A 25,616-nucleotide genomic window follows, 5' to 3' on the forward strand; every position below is an offset into this window, starting at 1 on the left:
GTTCTGCACAGGATCATGATGGTATTTCATCGTTTATCCTCCATCTGCCCTGAATTACTACTGCAGATGCCACTGATTCCTTTTTCTTTCTGTATGAATATAAACTTAACTCAAAATCTCTCAGAAGACTTGTCCAGAGGCACATCCTGATCACTTATAATAACTGTCAGAAACAACACACATATTATCTATCGACTGTGACAACTACTCAGTGTCTGTAAGAGGAAGTAACACTTTGACTACATTTGTGTGAGTGACATGTCAGTGAATGCTCTTTATAAAGTCATAATACTGCCATGGGGAAAGAGACATTCAGCTTGCACTTTGTTACTGTAACTGTACAGTCGCATTGTGTAATTTCAACAAGATAAACATCTGAAACAATTATAATTATACTGCAATATTCTCACTGCACATCTCAATACAATAGCATGAAAAAGTGAGTGAAACTTTTGGAATGACCTGAATTAATGTTTCAACCAGTCTTTAAATATGGTCAAATCTTCATCTAACCACTTATTACAATTATTGAAAAACACCATCTATTTTAACAAATTATTGTATTACTCTTGTCCATACTAAATACATCCTTAAAATATTAACAGTGTATGTTGAAAATAAAACATATAAACCCCTCAGCTAATGACTAACAAAAGCTAATTGGAGTCAGCTGTTAGCAATCTGACTTGAGACATGGGTTATTTAAACATTCGAGTTTCCTGTTCATAAGAAGCCTCTGCTATAATGAGCCATTGTGGAGATGTTGTCCATGGTGGGACACCAGGGAGGAAGCTGCTCCTGTCAAAAACAACATCACTGCACGGCTGAAGTTTGCCAAAGAGCAGCTTGATTCAACAACAACAACAGTGGGTTTTGTGGACTGATGAAAGTAAGGTTGAATTGTTTGGGAAGAACAGAGGGCACTGCATGCCATCATGGTAAAGTAGGGTGAAGGGAGGATTTTGATTTGGGGCTTTGCCATCATTGAGGGCAAAATGAATTCCCAAGTTGGTCAAGCTCTCTTTCAGGATAATGCCAGGGTGGCTAAGTGATGCAGCAAGACAATCACCCTAAACATGACCAGACACCCTGAGAAAGACTGAGCTGACGCAGTTCTATAAAGGAGAATGGTACAGAACTCATCCTGGATGTTGTGCAGGTCTAATCAGCAGCTCTTGGAAATGCTGGTATGAGGTCATTGGAGCCAAAGGAGGTTCAAGCAGTTATTAAATCCAAGGGGTCACTTGCTTTTTCCACCAGCACTGTGGATGTTTAACGGCTGTGTTCAAGAAAGACACAAAGTAAGGTCTCTGGCACAACTTCACCTACTTCCAAGGTGGATGGAGAAAGGACTCAGACTGAAGCATTTCGGCTTGTGGCCTCCATCAGGGTCATCACAAAACATATCACAAGTAACATTCAAATAGGATACGCATGAGACAGAAAAAATATAAGTCAGTCAATCCAACGTGAACACATACATATCTGCCTAAGGGGCTTCTTCAAAGATGGGTTGGGCGTACAGTGAAGTGGCCTCAGGCCAATTGTTGTCTCAGACTGATGGGGAATGTCCAATAGTTATGACATGGGTGCCAAAATGTTTAGTTCATAGCCTGGAGAAGTGCACCTAAAGGGTCTTTGATGAGGCATAAATATCGGCCCAAGCCTAATCTCTGGTATGATGGCTGTGAGCTTTCTATGCCTGCCATTCACCACAACCATGTCCTGGTGAGTCTGCTGCTGTTAAGACATGTAGTGATTCATTAATTCCAGAAATATGTTCCCTCAGAACATAAACCAGTCGGTGATTACGTTTCAGTTACAGTTAAGTTGTATAAAAATGTAATTTCTAGGAGACTGGGTTGTATTAACATAAGCTCATTGTGTTTGGTTATACTTGTGATTTAGATGAGGATCGGATCACATTTCATGACCAGATTTTCTAAAGTAGAAAAACTATTTGTTCAGAAGGGTTCATATACTTTTTTATACTTTTCTTTTTGCCATTGCATGATTTGTAAATTTGTAAAGGGACAACAAGCCAACAATTTAAATTTAAACTTCATTATTGAGTTTCTTTTCTTATTACGTTTTTGTTTACCAATTAATACAAAAGTTTAAAGATGCCTTAAAGGACACTAGAGGGGAAAATGTCATCAAACAATCAGAACAAAACATATTATTCAGACACAAATCTCTTTTAAAAAGGGGCTGGGGCTGTATTTCTCTACATCCGACTAACACAAACACTCCATCACCCAGGATAATACTCACATGTACTGTGTTGTTTGTTTTGTCTTTGTAGATTTTAGTCTCCAGGTTTGTCCCAAGCTCTGTTCTTGTTCTAACAGAAGTCCTTATGTAGAACTTTAAAATATTGTCCATACAACTAAAGCAACATTTTCATTACTCCCCCTTCAAACATGGACATACAGTTTGCAAAGAGTACATTAGTCTTTCATATTGTTGCATGTTTCTCAGGTTAAATGTGGTGTTTTAGCTGTACGTGGTCACTGAAGGTGGATAATAAAGTTTACTGGTACTTGAAGTTAAGTGAAAATCAAACTGTGTATTAAGACTGTGTTCATTTTATTGATTTGTTTTCTAAATCGTCATTTTATTAATGTAACATCATGATTTAGCATTGCTCCATCTTGGTTAATATGCAACAATAAGCAGTTAATGAGTAACAGCTCCTAATTAAATATTGCTGCAATGAAATGGCTGATTAGCCTATTGATTTGATATATAATTTGCAAAGATAATGGGATAATAGATGAGGTAAACTGGTAAACTGGTATCAAGAGAGAGAAAACGAAGGGTTGCTCAATGACGACCCCCAGCGATAAAAGATAGTAAAAGTGTCAATTTCTTTCTTCTACTTGTACATAAATAAAGCAGTTGTGAAAGCTGACAGACAGGTTGCAATGAGCATATTCAGCATTTAAAATACAACAAAAAAGTTAAAGCTGTGCTGCTTAACATTTATCTTACCAGAAAAATAAAATAGTGAAAAAGCTTCAAACTTCACATTTAATAACTTTAATGTCACCAAACCCTCCAAAATACACCAGTTATTTTCACGATTCTGACACCAAATCAGCCCCGTGAGACACGACTGTTGTCGCGTTTAAGAATTCACTCCAAAATGTGTCTCAGTGCTGAATAAATTATGGCCCCCGCATGTTTTCAAAGTACATACATGCTGAATAATTGCTGCGCTCCAGCAAACTCTGCAGTTCCACTCCCCTTAAAGCAGTGACACCGAACTCACTGCCTCATCTGCCTCATCGTGTCTAATCCACATCTTGACTAGAGGGCTGCTGTTTGAGGATTACGTCTTGAAAACCAATGGGGGAAAGACGAGGGCCCCTGAAGGCATGACCTTCCCTCACTGCCACCAATTATATCAAGGCCTTATAAAATATAGATTATGTGCCATCTCAGTGCTGACATATCTAAAGGCTCAGAGCATGGGGAGCGTGCGGAGAGGCCATGGGCAGAACCCAAGGAGAGGCCAGGTTGAGTATGACAAGATGGGGGGAATACAGTAACACAAAGGATGACCTTGATGAGGAAAAGTCGGTCTGCCCTGGCAAAGAAAAGATAATTAAATAAAATAAGAGGCCCTCTTCCAGAGGACTGTGTGATCAATTCAAATCTAATCAAGGTTGTAAATATTAAAATGCACTGATTGCAAAGATATTCATTACCCTAAACTACAATCTGGACCAATAACCATGTATTATTAATGGATAGGAGCTGAGTTTGGAGCAACTGGCATTTAACTTTGTGTCTTAACCTTTCAGCATAAATGTCAAGTCAAATTCTAATAGAAAAAGTTTGAAGTTCATCCAACAGTGATTTCATACATTTCAGCTCAAGTGTGTTTCCGGACCGATATATATTCAGAACCCGAAACGCAGTGTGAAAGATGATCAGCGGTGATCAGTGAAGTGCCAACTTTGTTGGCAAGATTTCAGATTTCACAGGGACGCATGATAGAAAACCATGAAAGCTTTGCAAGTCTCGCCTTCACTTTGCCTCTCTCTCTCACACACACACACACACACACACACACAAATACAAACCAAACACTGTGAATCACGAGAAAAAGATGTTCCAGTGACAAGATGTTCCTGTAATGTAATCAATAGCAGTAGAAGAAGAAAAATCCTGTCAATAAAAAGAGAGCCTTACCTCATGAAACTGAATCTTGCCTGGTGGTTTTTATAAAATATGTGCTGCTATCGACGTTCAGGGTTCTACATGCTTTTTGGAGAATATCAGGGTTCATAAGAGGCCTCTTATCATATCAAACAAAGCGTACAAAATTGGATGATGATAAAAAAAAGAAAAAAAAGTTGCATAGAAATGTCATTTCTCTGAGACAGAGTTGGCCTACAAACAAAGTGTCAAAGCACCATTCACTTTCATTCATTCTTTTGATAACAACCATATCACCAGACATGAATATCAATGTTGGACCATTCAGAACAACTTTCACTTTTTTTTCTTTTCTTTTTTTAAGCAAATGTTATATAGTATATACTGCATATATAAATACTAAGATTAGGAAACATGATGGTTACAGTTAATAAAGAGGTAAATACTGATTGTAGGCCTATGAAACTCTCCAGCATCAAGTCAAGCTTGCCACCCACCCGCCACCCCAGTCAGTGTCAGTCAGTTAGTGATAATTTGACGTGATGATTTCACAATTGTAACACAAATGAATGTGTTAATGTGATAATATCACCTGAAATGTAAGACAAACGACCACAGGGCTTTTACCATTTCAGTTGTTACTGTGCTTTATTGGTGCATATCACCAAACTAATTTGGAATTTATCAAATTACCTCAAAGTAATTGACAAATGGTCTGGGACCAAAGGACAGTTACCTTCTTTGTAGGCAACCCAAGGTTGGATTTGGTATCACTTTTACCAAGTCATAGACACCTTACTCTACATGACTTCTGACATAAAAAAAAAAAAAAATCTCCCCACGAAACTTATAAACTTCCAAAACACATCCTCAGCAGCACTCTCCAGTTCTGTCTCTCTCTTTTGAAACTTCTCCTCTGAACACCTAAACTCTTGTGTCAGCTATTTCTCCAAACCTATAAGCAGAAATCCGCGGCTTTGATGACAGACGACAGGGGAGCGGCTGCAGAGCCACGGTGACTGGCAGGGGTGACTATTTCTCCCTTGGCGTTCTTTGCTGCATTACATCCGTCTGAACATACAGCAGCGTGTGCACACAGACACCCATTCTAAGACATAGATATGATGTGTGTGTTGAAGAGAGCAGAAGCAGTGTCATTATGGCTGCTATCGGAGGATGGGAACAGGTCAAGCCTCCCCTGCTGCCTTTTTGACCTCCAACAATGGATTCCCTCGTCCCAGCTCTGCTCTCCTTCTGCCTGGAGAAAAATTTACGCCATTCATTCACTTGTTGGCTCCTATTTTGGTCTTTTGTTCTTTTCTCCTTCTTTCATCCTCTAAAATTTCATTGTCTTTCCTTCCATCTTTCTTGCTCTATTGTCTCGTTTTCTCCCTAATTTTTCATTCTCTATCTTCTCTCTTCTGCTCCGTTATCTCCCAAGTTCCATCTTGGGGGAAATCTGCTTAGCAGCCTTGAGCATACTTGCTTTCCAATTAAATCAAGATATATTTGCCTTTCAAAAACCTCCCTTTCCTCACTCTTTCTCCCATTGGAATAATTGATGGAGGTCTCTGGCCTCATGATGAATGGCTTTCAAGCCCACAGATGAATAGGAAGATGAATGATTTCACCCCTGCGAGGGCCAGAAGAGGCTGGAACAAGGAATGCTGACATTGTGACAAATACACTGACCATAGCAACCAAACTGGGCCGAATCAGCAAGGGACGGAGGGGTGGCATGCGTTCATCGCAGCTCAACAGACGTTCCGCTTGCCGACGCCGCCTCTGCACGTCTGTCTACCCCACGGACAATTACCTGAGCCTCACAATTAACTGCAGGCGCAGCGATAATGCTGACAGCCTGCCAGGAGACGGGTGAAGGTGGCCACGTGCCAGCTAGCTGGCGCTGCAGAGCGCTGCGTTGGACGCTTGTGTTTGTTCACTCAGTGGAAATGTGGAGGCCAAGAGAACAGGTGCAGTAAGGTGAGAAGATGCCCCAGGTGACTTCATGAGGACGATGCCACCACTTTCTTGGCCAAGATTTCGACGCTGAAGCAAGTTTCTCCTCTGCCTTCACACAACTTGCTGTCATACAGCTGAGAGGTAGCAAATGTTTATAAGAACGAATTCAATGAGCGTGTGACGGGCCATCTGTTTTAAAGGGCCAACAAGTAAGATTGTTACTGCCCCGCAGAACATAATGACCATAATATATCCACGTAGGGGGTGACAAGATTGTTGATCAGTCCCAGTTACTCAATGATTATGTTGCCAGCTGGTGAGTTGTTGGCATTCGAAAAACTTTCTGGCCTGAACAAAAACTTTCTCATTTCAGGTGCCAAAACTGAAAAGTTGAAAGAGTATAGGATTGTCATCGCGACTGTTACAAACAGGCAGGTGTATCCTGGACATCATGGGTTGGTGTCTTCCAGCTCTTCACTGATTCAACACATCCAGGTTCCAACGGCGCATAAATCTGCGTTTAATTATGGTTTTTGGCCACTTGGTGGCAGCAGAAAAAAACTGCAAACACAACACTGACATATTATCACCTTTTGAATTGAAATGGCAATTTGCATATTTATGCATCCAGCACACATTAAGCAATATTTTGACTCAGTTGGAGTCTCTTTAGCTAAATGTTCCACACAGCAGGTTTTTACAACGGTAAAATTGCTGTTTATACAACCAAACAATGAGTTAAACGATGCACTCCAGTGCTGATGGGAAATGTAGAGTCAGGTAATGATTCTCTGTTCATTTGTCATAAAGCGTGACCTTTTTCAAATACATACAGTCAAATAATCCAATATAATATATAAAAAACACAGATTATAGCAAGTACCAACATTTATACTTCAGGGCTTCAATAAAAAATCCCATCATCCCTGTGAAGGAATGACATGAACACAAGGTTTCAAAGCAGAAACACCTCGGGCAGGGAGTGGACAAAACTACAGGCAAAGTTTATTATTCAGCAGAGCGATAAATAATGCTTTGTGAAGATTACCCATCATGTATGTGAGGTTTTAAATAAATGTTTTATATGTTTGTTTTTCATATTGTGTTGATGAACAGTGTGATCCATTCGTTCTGTTAATGCATTCGTGTTTTCTGTATTTGCCAAATGTCATTGTAATTTTCAAGACTTTTTGGGGAAAATAGTGTTACTACAGATTTAATATCCCACCCCCCACGTGAATTAGAACAGGCAGGTACATAAGTGAGTCAAATCAAATGGAATACAATTGATCCGTATGGGTCAGCTATAATAGAGAGCATCAGTTTTTAAGGAAACAAACAGGTCACATTGTTGCCACATTAGTGGCTGGTATATCAGTCACCAACACTGTCAACTTATGTAATGTGGTAGATAAAATGTTTTACGAATCATGACAATGTGTCAAACAGGAAAAAAACGCAGGAGTAAAATAATGATTAAATGGTTTAATAACACTGACTGAGGGACACTGTCAGAAGAACATATTCCAGAGCTATTCAGCTGGACTGCATTATATTATAAGATGTTCCTGGTATTTTATGTACTGCTTGTATAAAAGTAAGTATATGGCCAAAATATCAATTCTACATTTACTATGCCTGAAGCACCACTGGGTACATTTATGGATACTGAGTGAATGCTTGTCAGCTTTCATGAGGCATTTATGTGATGCTTGCATCATTTCTGACAGGACGGTGGAAGAGTGTGTCAGTTTATTGAGAAACATCTTAAATATAAAAAAGAGCTCGAGGGTAATGCCTTCTTTCCTCACGCCATCCAACATTGTGTTAGAGAGCTATTGTCAGACAGTGCATGTTGGGAAAAAAAAAAAAAAGTTGCATACATGGTCAGTGAAGTCATTTGCTGCAGTTCTTCACGTCTTCAGCCAAAGAAAATATTATCTTAGAATAATGTTGCCAAACATGTTTGAATAACACAGTTGTTCATGAAAGTTCAGTCTTTTCATTGGAAACTGTAGTTTTACCTAATAATTCAGTTTGCTTAGTTATCACTGAGAAAACTAAGTCGCTATTTTAAATCTCATGACAACAAATGAGTTGACTCTATCCACTGAAGAAGACCATAAGATGTGTTGAAAAGCTCCACAAAAATTCAGTAAATGATTTTTAAGTCAAGATAAATGCGGCCTGTTTTTATTTTCGCCGCCATCACTACAACATACAAAACGAAATGGATCAACAGGACGATGATGAAGACAATGTTGTTTTAATGAGGTCTTTTCATATTACATTATAATATATTAATTATTTAACAGAATTGGATTTTTTAAACCTTGGTGGTTTCCTCCTGCTTCCTATCTTTATGCTAAGTTAATTGCCTGCTGGTTCTAGCTTCATATTTAGCATGCACACATGAGAGGGCTAATAATCTTCAATGAACAATTCCATTAAAAGAAACCATAATTTTCCTCATGGCTGAGACCTGTGCAAGTTAAAAGTCAGTAGAATGACATACTTAGGTCAGTTGGTCACTACTAGACAGCAGAGTTCCCAGCTCCGAGAGGGAAGTGTGAGTGGATATAATAAATAAAAGGAGAAATAATGACAATTATGTTTAATTCTTGCACTGCTGCTGTGGAGAAATGAATGGGCACCGTGTTTTTTTTAAACTGTAGTTAATATAAAATCACAAAGGTCTCGACTTCTAATAGCAAGTGCTCATTTATCTCAGAATATGGACAATAAACTTCACGGACAAGCTTCAGGTTTTAAAGATTTCTCAATGAGGAAGAAAGCGTAGATGTGCGTCAGCCTCAGTTTTCCTTTTTTTCACTTTTTATGTGGGAAAACACTAGTGGAACAGCGGCTAGCGCAACTGTAACGTCAGGACTTCCTTTCTCTATATGGTGGATTTTCGCATTGTTCCACACCCGTCTCTGGACCACTACATCATACATTTCTTGCATCACGCTTAAGTTCACATCGGTTGGGTACAGTGTGAAAAACTGCACCACTGTGCCCCAGAGCACCCAGTGTGCTTCTGTGGCACCCAGCTGGATGCTTTGAAATGATATCTCATTTCATGATATTATTCTTCAATAAAGCCCAGGGCTGCTGCAGCAAAGGCCCAACACAGAGCCACGAGAGGGGAAGTGCTGCCACATCGGGCTCTGTTCTGGGCCGTGTGCACTGCAAGCCCAGGGGCAATGTAGGGATAAAAAGGTTTGAGCTGTGCAGGCAGACGGGGGACATAGGAGGGACAGAAGGGGGGACAGGAGCTTGGGGACGTGACAGCAGAAGATCCATTTAGATTAGCCGGTTTTAATATCCTCTGAAGTTTCCAATAAATGGCAGCTGGAGCCACTGCTGCTCCGCCGTCATTTGATTGTCCATCACCTTTGACGTGACCTCAGATGATGTAGTTTTGAATTGCTGCCCCGCCTGGCCTTGTATCTCTGCTGTTATATCAACAACAAGCAATAAAACCATCCTGCAAACTGCTGCCTTCTACTGTAAGGCAATTCATAGGCAGTTACGCAGATTCCTGGAATAAACTTAGCCAGCAGGCTGCCTGAATGAAGCATTTTCAGGAAATATGCTAAAATACAATTATTAACTTTACACTCTCTATTATAGTACTCTCTACTGCACTCTGAACATGAGGAAAAAGGTTATTACCTATGCTGGCAGAGCTGGAGGGTATCCTCCCCATTATACGTCTGCTCTTTAAAAAAATTCCTGCATGTTCTACAACTGAAATTCTAGCAAAGAGAAATAATAAGAAAAATATTATTTCCTGTTTCTGTCAAAATGGAGTGGTTCTTTACAGACAACTCTTCTGTCAAACTGATTTCTATCCTATTCAAGTAGTCAATCAAACACCCATACCCATGACTGCTCAACATAATTTCAGGTCAAACTCAGTCGATAATAATGTATCCAGACGGACGACGCACTGGTAACAGTGATATTGCCTCTAATGACATCGACTAATGAATCCGGACAGAGTGGGTACAGGCCGTCCCTCTGTGCAACAAAAGCACTTAGGGTAAGGTTAGGGTTTGATTGATTTTATTGATTAAGTAAACTGGCCTGTCTTGGGCATGAAGTCACTGTTTTTACTGTTTTCCTTAACAAGTGCTGATAGTTTCTAAGAAAAAAACTATCAAAAGATTTTGTATTGAAAAGGCAGATACTGTCGAAAAACTAATAAATAACCTATGTCATAAACTGATGATTCACAGATAATTTCAATATCAACTATTTTCATTATTAACTATGTTGTAAGCCTTATATTTCACCAAAAACACAATTAAGCATAAATGGACAATGCAAATCCCTCACAAATAATGATCTACATGTTACTATGTAAAGGCAGCAGCAGCTGATGCAACAAAGAAGTCAGATCTGGTCTGACGTCTTCACCGCTTTAAAAAAATACAAAGAAAACAAACTATAAATACTGTATTTAAATCTGGCATACAGGTGTTTCATTTTCACCGTTGATGAGTGCAGGTGGTGACGGGGTGTCAGGTGAGGTGCTGGAGAAGGCAGAGTGTGGCAGACCCGCGATGTCTGTCGTGCAGTCTGTGCAGTTGCACCGACAACAGTGTTACACGCGTTATGTTCCGTCCTTATAAAACATTTTCTTTTGCAAATTTCTGGTACATTAACACCTTGGTCAGAGTTTCTAGCAAGTCCACTTGGATCAATATCAATCTCAACACAGAGATGTGAGACAAGCTGCAACCAGACCAGAACCCAGCCAGACTGAATATAGTTTGGACCCAGCTCAAACCGGGTTCAGGGGCAGGTCTCGCTTATTGTTAACCTTTTTTTTTTGAGTAATGAGGATTTCCAACAGACCAATGATGAAGTACCAGTGTACAGGTGTGAGCTGTGAAAGATGGTTTCATACCTGTGAGGTATTCTGGGTCGGGCACAGGGTTCGACAGCTCCTCATGGCACTGAACCTCCGTTGGCACCGATGCCACCACCATGCCATCTGGGAGCTGCTGCTCGATGCCTCTGGCAAAGTTCTTCTGCCTGATGTGAAGAGAGACACAACAGGAGGTTCTGGTTATTACTCTGTCGTCTGACACGGGGAGAGAGAGAAGAGAGGGAGATATGAAGCAAGGGGGAAGTAAGGAGGGATAAATGAAAACGAGGAAATACATAATGTAAGGGAGAAAAATGAAAGTGATGAAGCTAAAGGGTCGAAAATTTGCAGCATACGCTACAGTCAACCAAATTTTTGCAGTGCCAACCTTTTTATCCTTGTTTTGTAATCTTTAATATGCTGCTCAAAGGCACATCTATAAAATGAATTATGTTTGTGTTCTCAGGACTTATATTCATCCTATTCACTCAGAGGTGTTATGTTTATGTTGTTGTGTTTGCCTGTTCTGCAACAATAGGGCGCTTTGAAAGTTGATGATGTTGTGTAGGATATCATCGCGTTTGATGCCATGTTATAGTTTGTAAGGAGGAAAGCTGTGGCCTTGAAGAACCTCAGTGGTGTGACAGACAGTGAAATTACACCGCTGTGGGAGAGGAAATCAGGTTTGTGCATGTGTATTCGGTATCACATTTGAGTTGAGTCACATTTGATCTGGTTTCCAGACCATCAAAGCCAAAAAAAATAAAAAAAAATCCTGTAAAATGTTACCATATTCCTGTTATGAGACCCGTTTGGAAAACCTTGTACAAACATGATATCACAAGGGAACTAAACAAATCCAAGCCTGAATTTCAGCTACTGAAAATCCCATGATAGTCTAGAAATCCTATCAACAGTGGGATCTCCACCACCTTCAGACACTGTACCATGTTTTAAAAAAAACATTTGACAAAACATTGTTTGTCGATGTTGATATAGCTGCCTGTAGCATTTTGTGTTATTTATGACAACAAAATAATGTGTTCTCCAAAACTATGAATCATATTTGCAATGACAGCCTTCGTTAAAGCTGCACTGAAACACAAAAGGTGAAGGAGTCAGAAGAGGATGAAGCCGGGATGAAGGCTGGAAGGACAGGTGAGATCAAAGCTGGATTAATACGCGTTCTCATAAGTGGCAGACCGTGAAGCAATACTTTCAGATCATTAAAGGATAATCAATACAGAGAAACAATTATGCAGGACTGTTGCAGTGTCTTGAAGAGACATAGTCTCACATTAAACACGTCATTTTTCATTATGTTGATTACTCTGCTGCAACGTGACTCATCTTCAGTCTGGGAGCTGACATCCTCATTTGTCTGTTGTTGCCTGTGACTCTTGGTTGAACTCACTCATTTTGTCCACTCCATCATTCTTTGTCTCAATGCCAGTGAGGTTCACAAGGTTCCACAACAGAATGACTTCAATAAATCAGTAACTTAAGTCATTCAGGTGTCCTGGAACCAAAGCTGATGAGAATATATCTTTATTTTCTCCTGCAGGGATCCATCGTCCTCTTATTATTTTCCTTCCAGGCTCATAATTTAGAAAGGTACTAGACAGTCTTGTACATTTGAAGCAACATTAGGCAGCCAGGAGTTGTTTTATTAAATACTGTCACTTAAAGGCACTTTTTTTTTTTTCTCCACTTGGGGGCAGAGCTCCATAACAAGTAAAAATAAATAAATAAATAATGCATGCATTATATATTATGGCATAACAAGTAATATGATATGGCAACATTAGCATTCATTTAGAGTCTGGCCACCTGTCAAACAAATGCTCAATATTCACTTGCTTTCTTGCTCTGTATTGGTCTCCACCAGCTGCAACTCGTAGATACTAAATGCTCCACCACGTTCTCCAGCTCCAGTTGCAAAATAGCTGCCCGTTGCCGATGGAAACAGGGTTAAGGACAGCGGCGAGACTGAACCAAAACAGCTGATTGCGGCCAAAAAGTGGGATGATAATTCATAGCTTTTTGAGTACAGGTGAACCCTGTCATGTTACACATACCAATCTGAACCACACTTTATGTAAACATACAAATTACTGTAGCTTTAAAGGAAAATCCCAGTTTATTATAAATGCAATCTTATTTTTGTAGTGTTGACCATCATTCGTATGATTTTCAATATTTCTAGTGACACAACATTGCAACCCTAACCTGGCTGATCAAGCCAGCTATAAACAAGACAAGAGTTGAGTCAGATTATCTCAATAAAAAGGTATATAATATAAAATGTGTACATAATGAAGGTATTTAGAGGCAAACTCAGAGATATAATAATCAATAATGTCCTCATTCACCTTTGATTCAGTTTAAAAACCTCTCTGATCGTCGATCCTGTCAGACATCTACAGCAGTGATGTTGTGTTTCCAGATCTCAGCAATTAACATATGTGGACAATGTTATATTTACTGTTAGGAATGATGTCCAAAACTGTGAACCTCAGACCCAAAGGGTGATAAAGTGGAAATACTGAACATAAAATCAATAGGTTCAGGTTAACTAACACAGCTGGTCTGTGAAAAAAAATGAAAAATAACACCTATGTGGCAAGAGAAGCAAAAACAATTACTGCTAGAGCCTCTCAGCACCTCTGGATGAATGACTCATTTGCTGCTGTTTATTTTGCTCTGAATTTTCAAATTACCACTTCCTGTATGCTGGGAATATTTCCTACCAGTAACTGTATCTGACACCAGTTATTAAATTAGGCAAATAAGATCTATAGCATCTCACTTAGACTAAATGGATGTTCCTTTCAGTTGCAGTCCCATTTATGACTAATTTATTTTTTATTAAAAATCTGTGATAAAATCCTCGCACTTTTAAAATATGCATAGCAGTGACCATTAATGGTTCACACCAGTGACAGTTACCCTGTTATTACACACTATGCATAGTATGCCATTTGATTCATGCGGTGCTACGGGCCTGAGCTGATGGGGGAAAGAGGATGCACAAATATTTACAGATTGCAAACTGTTGACTTTGGGAAAGTCACGGCTTGAGAACAACAAAAGCCACTGGCTGGAGTAAAATCAGCGCTACAGTGGCTCCGTCAAATGCCAGCATTCAAATGACATTTCATTTACATGGTCATGGCATGGCCAGGGGAGTAACATAATTAGAAGGAAATCAGGCTGATAAAAACTATGTAAAGTTTGTTGCTGGTGACATGGCTCAGTGGTAAGGCACTAAATTCTCTGTATCTTGAGCCTAGTAGTTTATATAGTTTGGTGTCTCCTGCTACATTTGCAGCCCAAAACGATGAAAAATAAGGTTTGTTGGGATTTTATTGCCACTGGAGTCAAACATCTGTCAGTTTCTGCTGAAAGCAATTATGCATGTTTTCAGCTGTCAGTTTAACAAAGCACACAAATTGAGGAAGTAATGAGTGAATCTCAGTCGTCTTTGCTGAAGACAGCGATTTCTTTTTCATTCTTAGATGCATGCTAAGTGGAATATGGGATGAGTTCCTATCGCTGCAGTCATGTCTGACAGTTTTCATTGTTAATTTTGTTAGATGATGGCATGTAAGACATGTAACATTGAACAGCCATCTGGCAGAGTGAGGATGTCATAATTCATTTTTACCAGCCGCAACGGCGTGGCTCGTATTGTTTTCACCTTGTGAGTCTCTGTGTGTGTGTGTGTGTGTGTGTGTGTGTGTGTGTGTGTGTGTGTGTGTGTGTGTGTGTGTCAGTCATCGCAACAATATGATGCTGAAGACATCTACTGTAGCGGAAAACAACCACAGCGGTGGTTTTGAATCAGGGCGACTGTGAACAGTTGCAATAATTCTTATTCCTTCAATCAGAAACATGCTAGAGCGCTGACAATCCTACTGCACATGCTCAGTTAGATCCTCCCCTCACCAGGAAGACAGAGGAAACATACAACATCTGCTGCTGCATTTATTGAAAAAAAAACAAACAAAAAAAAACGTATTTTTGTGGAATGAAAGTAATTTTTTTCATGAGCTGTTTTATTATTTTTGTCAAACTGTCCCGACCTTTTGTTTGAATTAGTCAAAACGTACTTAATTTGAATCAATGTTTTCCAAGTGACATGGTTAGCATGTTTCAGATCAGTGTGTCTAGCTAGCGCATGATGTTCTGTCTGTCTGTATCTGGCTGATAGTGTTAACGGTTGCAACAGGTTAGTGTGACTGTCCTCAAGCTAAGCAGCCGGATCCAAACAGACCTAACAACAGTGTGTTTCAACAATTGAGTTTGACATAATAGGCAAAATATGCAGCTAATTTTGTCCCATAGCACAAAAGATGCAACAATAAATGCTCATTTTACCACATAAGAGAAAACAAACATGTTTTTTTGGTAATTATTTTGTTAGCCTCTTATAGTCTTATAATATATTTGCCTGTTCTGTTTATCATAAGCAATAAAACAAAACTTATTAACAGCTCTTTGATAAATATTATTAAATAAATAATATTCAGAACACTATGCTTACTGAGACAAAAAGAAAACGTTAATTAGTGAAAATGAACGTATTTTTAACGTTGCAACCGTTCCTGATCTGAACTTTTCCACTTAAATGAATATTGTGAATGATATGTCACATGTAATAATCTTAATCGTCCCCAGTCTCCTCTACTGTGGCAGGTGTTTATATGTCTGTCTGTCTGTCTGTCTGTGGACAGATTTTGTCACAGTGATAGTGTTACACCCATGCAAGTGGTCTGACCCATGAGTACTGATTACTCATGTAATAATGTAGTACTGACTACAGAGCACTCATGGGTCAGAATGTCAATATGTCGATGGGCGCGGTGGCTGCTTTGATCTCTAGTCTTAAAATGGTTAAAAATCTCCCTTTAAATTTGAGGAGCTGCCAAAACTTATTAAAGCTAAAAGTCAAACTTTCTGCCAAGCAGAACTATTGAAATGTGAAAACAACAAAAGGACACTTCTGATTAATGACAACACCCTCCAGATTTTTTTTTGTCTGTTTTCTTCATGCTGATCCCCCTGACTGTGTGACTGAATAAACTCTCAGCTTTCAATGAAAAACAATGGGAGCCACCATTCACCTTTTTCACACCCCATCCTCTCCATTAGTTTGCCTCAAAGACGCCTCATACTTTAATTAAGACAGTCAATGAAGGTATATCTCACGAGGGGGGATTTTGAAGGTGTGGTACTGAAGACTGAGGTGAGCCAAAAAAAAAAAACAAAAAAAACAAAACAAAAAGAAAGAAAAAAAAAAAGATGCACAAAGTAGTTTGGGTGGGAGGTTGTCAGGTGGGAGCATGGTCTTAATTATTGATCCCAAGCAGCCACCAGAATGAGAACAAAGGGCACTAAAATATTCATTAAAACCTGCTCTGAGCTTGTCGTGTGAAAGAGGAATAGAGAGGGGAGGGAGGACAGTGTCAGGAGTAATGAGAGGAGGTTAGCTTTTTAACATCTCATTACTGGAGTCCATTGGCTCCCACAGAGACAGCAAGATAGAGACCCCTGCCTCCGAGCTCTGTAATATGAACCCAGATCGTATCAAGCCTGATGCTCCTAAGATGTCACCATGACCTCCTTCCTGGGCACAAACACATATCTCATATTACTTTGTGACCAAAATTATATTATGCTCTGCCAGCATGCTGCCAATGACAACGATACAACTGGATTTCACCGAGGAGGAAATCAAATAAATCAACCCTGTGTTTTTGAAATGATAATAACAACTCCTGCCTGTGAAGTGGGAGGGGAAGCTCCATGCATAGAAAGGGAGGGGTGTATTTCCTTTCTGAAAAACATGAGAAGCATTTCAGGGCTGGTGAGCTTGAAAGACGAACCATGAGGGAGGCATGCTGGGTGGAGCGAATCAAACCGGCTCTGTGTGTGTGATGACGCTCTCTGGAGATGTAGCTGAAAGGGCTTGGCTGTCCAGTAGACAGAGAGTCCGCACACCCACTGTGGCCATGTGTGTACGGGTAAATGTGAGAGAGCGTGCATTTGTGTGTATACCTGAGTGCCCTGGCAGTATCTCTACGTGTGTGTGCATGTTATGCCACTGGGCACCTGCTCACACCACTTGCTGCTTTCTCTTTATTCCCCCTCTTCCTGCTGTTCCTCTAGACAGTCGAAATAGAAAAGCCTTGCAGGGGCGACAGAGCAGGTCCACCCACCCCCCCACCAACACAGGCCTTTTTTCCCCAATAAATAAAACATTAGCAGTCAAAACTTTCCCCTGGAGGGATTGTTTACACTGTTTTGATTTTCTGTGGATGAGTGGCGGATTCTGTGTGAAGCAGCATGATGAAGAGAATAAAAGGAAGAAGTAACAAATAAGTTGATAAAGGAAAAGAAAAAAAAAAATAAAACTACATAATGGTGCTGTTGCAGGAAACAGAATTTAAAAAGCAATGATTATGCAATGTGCTTGGAGTGTGAAAAACAAACCTCCACTGATGATTAACCAATATTAAAATTTGACTTATTTTCACGGAATGATGGAGACAGATGCTTTGTGCCACTCCCAAGCACTGGGGTGGAAGCTTTTGAAGAAGTGCCAGTGAGCACCACATAAAGGCTTCTTTACTACCCCTCCCTCTGTCTCTGCTGCTGTTGCTGCCTTCTCTCAAGGGTAAAGAGTAGATCCAACTGGGTTATGGGAGGACACGGGTCACAGTGCTGTTTCGCTTGTATATTTTAGTTACCACTGAGTCAAGTCAATAGCAGCCTCAAGTAGCTGTGAGAATAACCAAATTTTCCGACTAAAGGTAATTTAGGACAGTCTCAGTTAGCTGCACACTCCTTGGTCCTCGGTGTTACTGTCTAGCAGGAGAGCAGGGAGTGATGAAGAGTCCAGACTTTAAGGCCAGCATTTCAAAGCTTCAGTTATTTTTCAAAGGAACATTTAAGCCAGTGAATCTACTGTGTGACTTCTTATTTGAATAAAAGGAAAGAACACTTCCCACCTGCTGTTTCTATTTGAAGAGTACTCCAGCATTTTAGTTGATGCATTTCACAAGAGAAATGGTCATTGTCAATGCAGCAAAAGCCCTGATGTTCTACACCCTTGTATGGGTCAAACTCCAAAAACTCCTACATCCTACATTTCCCATAATTAAGGCTGGGTTCTGACAGCTACTTCCATTTAGGCTCCAATTCACATTTTGCAAAATAACCCAATCTCTGGTACTAACAATTCTCTAATTAAACTCTTTTTATTAACAATGAGCAATGCACCAAACACGCAGGTCATGTTAGCAGGCTTCTTACTTTCAGTCAATGCTGACCATCACTTTTACCCTGTTAAAGTGAAATTACCAGCATCAGATTATATGAGCTGTAGCTAATAACTTTGCTGTTGTTTGATTAATGCGTTCTCTAATCCATCCATGAGCTGATCTCATCAGTTACTGTTGTCATATGACCCAGTTATGCATGTTTTATAATATTTTGACTTGTAAAGTTAATAGTCAGGAATCAGGCCTTCCAACAATTGCAAGAGGTTCTGAAAATTACAGTGAAGAAGTCAATATGTTTTCAGTAGAATGAAAAAAACAAAACAAATCAATGTGTCTAATAATGTAATCAACATTTCATCTTTTATTCTATTCGTTTCACTTTCATGTTGCAATTATTTAGACGCAAATGAAGCTGAAACTAACTTTTATTTTGGGAATTGATTGATCTGTTGATTGATGGTTTGGTCTCTACACCACCAGAAAACATTTATCATAATTTCCTATATGCCAAGGTGATGTCTTCTTTTGTCTCACCAGCAGTCCAACAACAGACTGAACGACTGACTATCAAAGTAGTTACTGATTAATTTTCTGTCAATCAACTAATCGACTAATGATTGCAGCTCTACCTGCAAATGGTGAAAGCTAAACCAACAGTAGATGAAATTCTTTGGTATCCCCTAGAAATTCCAGTCAAATTGATACTGGATTTAGATTTGACAAACCTGACCAAATAATGCACCTTCACTGTGTCTTTTGAACTTGCTGCCTGGTGAATGGCACTTAGTTTGTAATGCAGTCAAACAAGTCTTGTTTCTAAAGATTATTCAAGTGATGTCACTCGAATCATTTTCTCTCGACTTGAAAAAACTTCCACAGAAAAAATGATATAACTTTTGATCCTGCTTATGATGAGTAAATTCATATCTACAATCTCTGGAGTGGCCCTTTAACAGTAACTCCACTCAACATGCAACATTTTCTAGATTATTGCAACATGGTCTTCTATCTTTAAAATACAGCAGTGCAACAGGGACCTCATGTCAGCACCCATTTGATACTGACCAGGAGCACAGTCATTCTCGCTCTGCAACATTAACTATGACATTTAGTTTTCTTGGGGACATATTTCATTGTTTCCTGGTTTTGCAGTAAGTCTCCTGATCTAAATTGAGTGCTGCACTGACTTCAAACCCCTCACGGATCTCCAGTATTCAATTCCGATGCTCTCCTCCCGTAAGTTTTGTTCATTTTACATTCAAATGTTCATCTGGTCCAATTAGGTTTAATTTCAGCACATGGGCTTCTGGTCAGTTTTAATTCATTTGCTGCCATCTCTTATAATTAGGCCTCGCATTAACCATGCCTCCCAAAAGAGTCTGCCTTCCTCTTCCACCACCTCATCTGCACAGGAAGCATTTGGTACTCTTCAAAGTCTGCCTCAGACCCCGCTCTCCATTCACAAGCACTTTCAAATGAGATCAGAGCATTTGAGATTTAGATTCTTGATGATGTTAACTTTCCCGCTTCACCCTTACCTCCCTCTCTACAACTCCAGTGGTGGATCCCTGAGTGGGTGACTTGCCTCCGGGCAGCGGAATCCATGCATGGCCCAAATTAAATTCCTGGGCCACAGAGGACTTTGCTGACCTTCTGGCTTCCTGAGTTCAGTGGAAATGATTGCAGCATGTGGACAGTGATAATTAACCACCTTCAAAGTATTCTACTATCCACATCAAACCCTGTAGAAATTATGAAAGGAACACAGCATCTCTTTGAACCCGTGGCTTTATATCTACAAGTCTCTCAGGAGAGGTGACGGCCATTTTCTCCCCAGAGTATTTGCCTGAGATTAGGAGGAATGTCTGTGTTTTATAGAGGACAATCCCTGACAGTGGCACGCTTTACTATCACCGTTATCTTTTTGATTGGGAGGGAATTGATATAAAAAATCTAACATAAAATTCCCTGCCATCATGAAAGAACCTTCAAATATATTTTCTAATTCCAATATGCTTACAACCTGTGGAAACACATCTACCTCCCGATCATGTATTCACTGCAACTGTTTCTATCGTGTCATTTAAACCCGATTCCAACCTTAAAGAATCTGAAAGGTTGTGATATATCCAGTTGCTCTTAGGAGACCAACTCTTCTATCAACAATAACTTTAGTATTCTATAAGGGACTTGGGTAGAGTCCAATACACCAAACAGTAACTGCCTGAATGGGAGTGAAATTAAATGTGAGAAAGCAGGCGTCCCCATGGAAGTCATTTTGAATACTTTGCTGCTTGTGTACTGGCTTTTCAATAAATATAGGACAAATAAGCTCCTGTTGTCTTGTTTATTTGTACCAACACTCTCGATAACTGTGGAATACAGAAAGTGCTACTGTATTCTGGAAAAGAAATATGTCATTTGTTTTCATCAGGATTCCTGAAAGTGCTCACGGGTGCAGTATGCACCCAACACAACCTCCTTTAACCATTACAAAGAACAGTGATTTTATTTGATTGAAGAAGGGTTGAATGTTTTCCCATGACTTTTAAATCATTACTTCCAGGGAATGGATTACTTTGGACCAACAAGAAAAGCTATGGGAACTAATTCTGATTTAAACACAGCACTGCAGGTGCTTAATCAAAAAGTTTTTTTATTACTGCGTGCAGTGATAGTGAAAGAAAGTCTGTCACATAATTGAGCAGTGGCGTGCCGTCAGGCCAGGCAAGGCAAGCAGTGCTTACCCATTAAAGCTAAAAATATATTCGTAAGATTCTAAAGTAAAAACGATATTTTTTTTTACCTCTGATCTCAGAACAGCAATCTGTCCCATTAAGGATCTGACATCACCTGTTCATACTCATCATGTATTCATCATGAAATTTGCTTGTGCAAAATAGGCTGAGGCTGGAAGTTTAGCGACATAGTGACGACTCACAGGTCTAACTGTTAGCAGAGAGTTCGAGCATTTCTACTATCTCTACTTACTTTTGCCTGATGTTTCATTCATAAAAAGGTTAAAGCTCTCCAAGGTAATAAAGTCATTAGCTTAGCTTGGTTGCTAACTGGACATTAAATTCACACAGTTTATTTGAAAGACAGACCCGTCTCATAACATTCTGCTTATTGCTCTTTTGTGGAGGTTCAATGAAAGTGAATATTGCCACACAGCTATGAGAGTTTCCTCTGTTTTGGACTTTTTGGCTGTCTGTCCTCTCCAAGGTCAACACTGTTAAGACAACTCCCTATTGGTCAACCCTGGCGTGTATAAATTCATGAAAGATGAACTCTACATGAAATGTTGGGTCACTGTCCAGGCCATTTGCTTGCTTTTTTTTTTTTTTTTTTTGGTAAGGGAGGGTCATCTATAAATTTGCCAGGCCAGATTAGAAAGAAGTTGCAAAGTTGATTGTTCAATGTGATTGGTGGATTGTCCTCTTAAAAAAGGGGCCAACCTGTACACACTGCATTTACACCTGACTCAGATTAAATAACAAAAGGACTACATCACCATTACTAATTTTCTTTGTGGATTTACATATTTTCCTTATCATATATTATCAGAGATACAGATACAGATTGACATGTTCATACCAGATATAAATCAGTTCTCTACCTGTGCTTTCAACTGTAACTCTTAAACCATCCAACTTCAACTTTTGACTACTTCATCCAAACCTCTTGGGACATCACCACTGCTGGAGCCAAAGGCCCAAACGGTTTCCCTGCTGTGATACAAATGGCAGAACAACATCCCCACATGCTCCATGTCACAAACAGCTTGTGTGTACCTGAATGTGGCCTTGAGGATCTGTCCGGAGGTGCTCTCTTTGGTGTGGTTGTTGTATCCATAGAAAAGGTCTCCGAACACAGTCTGGTTAGCGGGGATATCCGCTGCTTCCCCACAGTCAATTCCCTCGGTGCAGGCCTCAGACAGCGGCAGGCATGACCTCCCATCTGGACCACGCTTATAATCCTCGATGCACCTGGAGCAATAAAAGTTTTAGTCATTTAACTGATTCATATATTTTCTTCCTTTGTGAGAACTGTGATATAAGTTTACTTTGTACTAACTGTTCATCCATTGTCTGTTAATTTGCTTGTTTCTCTTTCTTTGCGCTTGCATTTGCACCTGAATTCCCTTTATTGTATTTATTAGTAAAAAATTAGTATACAGAAAACAAAACAATAGTTAATCTTGTTTATAATGTTTAGAGAGATGATGCTGGCTGTCCAGCCAGTTTCAAAACTGTTAAGCTGTCATTTAAATAGTCAATCATATGAAAGGGAGTTGCTCTCTTGAGCAGGTTTAAAATGATTATGGAGGATGATACAGCAGATTCAAGGATCAATACGATTCTTTCTCTGACCTGCACATTTTATGGGGGCGTGGCTCCTGCTCCAACTGGTCGACTCAGACACTGATTATACAACTGTGTCGGTGCTAACTAATGAGAGATCATTTTCTTTTAATTCTTTAATACTTCAAGATGATTTTTAATTCAGTTATTAAAAAGTGAAAGCCAATGTTGTGATGCTGCACATTTATAATATCTGTTTATCCGCTTTCATCAAATGATTATTTATAGGTGCCCCCTTTCTTGTAAACAAGCAAAAGTTCACATGTGTTACTCACCAAAATGCAGTGTGCACGTTAAAGGTGTAATAAATGGTGAATGCATTTGCTTCCTCACAAAACAGTTTACATTAAACTTTTGAACTGTGTCTTAAAAGACTGGGACAAGTGGCAGTTTAAGCCGGCAAGCAATGATTTCATCAGCTAGAAAACTTCCTATCAATAGTGGTTTATAAACTTTCATCAACATCAGTAAGTTGGCGAAACAAATAAAGGAAACACTTTGATATTGTTTGGTGCTCACTCTCACTAGAGGAGATCTGTACTATTTATCAAATGAATCAACACCCCTCTGTTAAATTTTGATGATAGAAAATTAAAAGAATAAGGACCTGAATCGTTTTCTAAATAAACAATCTAGGCGGTAACTGGCACCTGTTTTAGATAGATGACTAGCCAATAGCTCGGTTGTTCATTCATTTATTAGCCATACAGTTTATCCTTTTAGGGTCAGGGGGGCTGGACCTTCCCAGAACCTTCTTGCTGTGAGGCGCAGCTCAGTAGTTTTTGAGTGTAAATTTTAAAAAAGAAACAGCTGATGAACAGTATTTTCTGAAACTCTTAAAATATTTCCCAAAGGTTGGCAGGTCTGTTAAAAGTTTGAGTAACATGGTAGTGCAACGCTTACTTCACATGCTTTCCCTATACACCAACATATCAAGTTATTCAACATATGAATCGGCTATGAAGAAAAACATACAAGCATATATTATTGAGAGGAACTCTAGAGAAAGGACATCTTTACATGCAGAGACAGACAGCTGTTTATGGATATGTGTGGACAATGTAACATCAGTTTAGAAGAAGAGGCTGAACCCTGGTTTTTGACTTGCAGGTTTCAGTACAACTGCTTAAAACCATTGTTTTCATGATTAATATTTTATTGTATGATAGGTGTGCTTATAGAAACGGATATACGCAAGTGAATTTCATTCAATTATCTAATAAATATTGTGTTGCTCCCCTTCACTGTCCTCCTCATCTATATTCAGGTTTATGTTAAATGCAAGGCGTGCGCGCGCACACACACACTTGCAGGTAACTTTCTAGGTAGTTTGTTTTTTTTGTTTGTTTGTTTGTTTGTTATTTCTGTGGCAATATACTATGAAAAGTGACGTTGAACAATGCGAAACACACGGATAATATAACGTAACGTTACTTTACCAACTTTAATGCCTGGCAGCTAGCTAGCTTACACATTACCTAACGTTAGGCTAACGTTATCAACGTTGAATAGTTTACCGGGTTTGGTCTGGGTTAACTCAACTCACATAACATTCACCTTTGCAGAGCAGTTAACGCACCACCCTCACCTGCACCTGAGGAAGCAGTCAGCCGGAATGAGGAGCTGTAAAAGGAGGAGCTGTGTTTCCGTGATACGATTGACAATTTGTCAGTTAACCGCGTTTGTCTGAACTCAGCGCTGTGATTGGTCGAACTCTTCTTCTTCTCTTGCTCAGCAGAATACTCGCTGCTTCTCCCTGCTGTTAGACCTGAGTACTGCATGTGTACGATTCAACTCGGTGGCATCATCAGCTTAATTATTATGCAGCTGTTATCAATAAATATAATACCAACTTTGAATGTTACATTCAAATCGCTTTACACTACAAGCCACATTCGCTCACTCAGTGCTTTCTCTATATACACAACACTTCTATATCACGCGTACACACACACACACACACACACACAATTGATAAATCGGGGGGGGGGGGTTCAGTATCTTGCCCAAGGACACTTCAACATACAGACTGAAGGGGCCAGGAATTGAACCACGAACCTTCCGAATTGTAGACGATCTGGTCTATCTCATGAGCCACAGCCGCCCATAATATACTGCTAAATTTGGACTTTGGAAAAACAGACAAGTTTGTGTAGAAGTTCATGTTTATCTCTGACTGATGGGTTTAAAAAAAGAGAAAGATCTCTGCAGGATATCAACAGCTGCATTATTCTATTTGATCCCATTCATGTAGAAAAAATTACTCATTTGTGATGATGCTCAGTTCAAACTTATGTTTAACACTATGTAAACCACAAATACACTTTAAATTTGAGAAAATAACTGCAGTTTAAATCTCAATTTTTTTTCCTTATATTGTTCAGTCCCAACACTAAGCATTAATTACCATTCCTATGTGATACACATGGATAACACACGTATTTACCAGCACACTGCTCATCTATAGCCTATAGCCTCTAAATGTATTCCAAGATATCATGTATATCATTTTTTCTGAGTTCAAAATATTATACACAATTCAGACATCGCAGTTCAAAACTGAAGAAACAGCTAAATCAATTCTACTCAACTGCCACTAAATCCTCCACCTCAAAAAAAAAAAGAACTAGAATCCAAACACTGAGCATCCTCTCAAGACTCTTTCACATCGATGCCGTTTTGACATCTTTGTGTATAATATAGCCTACTCTATGAAATGAACCAAAAGCAGATGAGGCAGAGTGAAAAATAGGAGATGAGTGGGAGGGGTGGGGGGGTGGGGTTAAAGAGCGACAGATAATCTGTCAGGGATTTACAGTGAGAAAAGCTCTCCTGGATGCCAAATGTTGCAAAGCTGATGCGAGTCTCCGGTGGGAAGAGTGGAGGATTTAGCCACATCTGCACTATGGAAAGTGACAACAACAAAATTCCGTTGTCGAGAATTAAATTAAACAGCAG

General features: G+C 39.5%; 1 protein-coding gene across 1 annotated transcript in view; it reads right to left on the reverse strand.

Moving 5' to 3' along the window:
- Positions 1–25,616, reverse strand: part of astn1 (astrotactin 1) — a 376,673-nt gene that overhangs the window by 173,258 nt on the left and 177,799 nt on the right. Inside the window, exons 15-16 of the mRNA XM_022748096.1 lie at positions 22,089–22,283; positions 11,048–11,175 (exon numbers count right to left, since the gene is read on the reverse strand). Coding sequence (XP_022603817.1) covers positions 11,048–11,175; positions 22,089–22,283 — 323 coding nt within the window. The remainder of the gene's footprint in view (positions 1–11,047; positions 11,176–22,088; positions 22,284–25,616) is intronic.

Source organism: Seriola dumerili, unplaced genomic scaffold (assembly GCF_002260705.1).
Source record: "Seriola dumerili isolate Sdu_G_001 unplaced genomic scaffold, Sdu_1.0 BDQW01000116.1, whole genome shotgun sequence".
Lineage (NCBI taxonomy): Eukaryota > Metazoa > Chordata > Actinopteri > Carangiformes > Carangidae > Seriola > Seriola dumerili.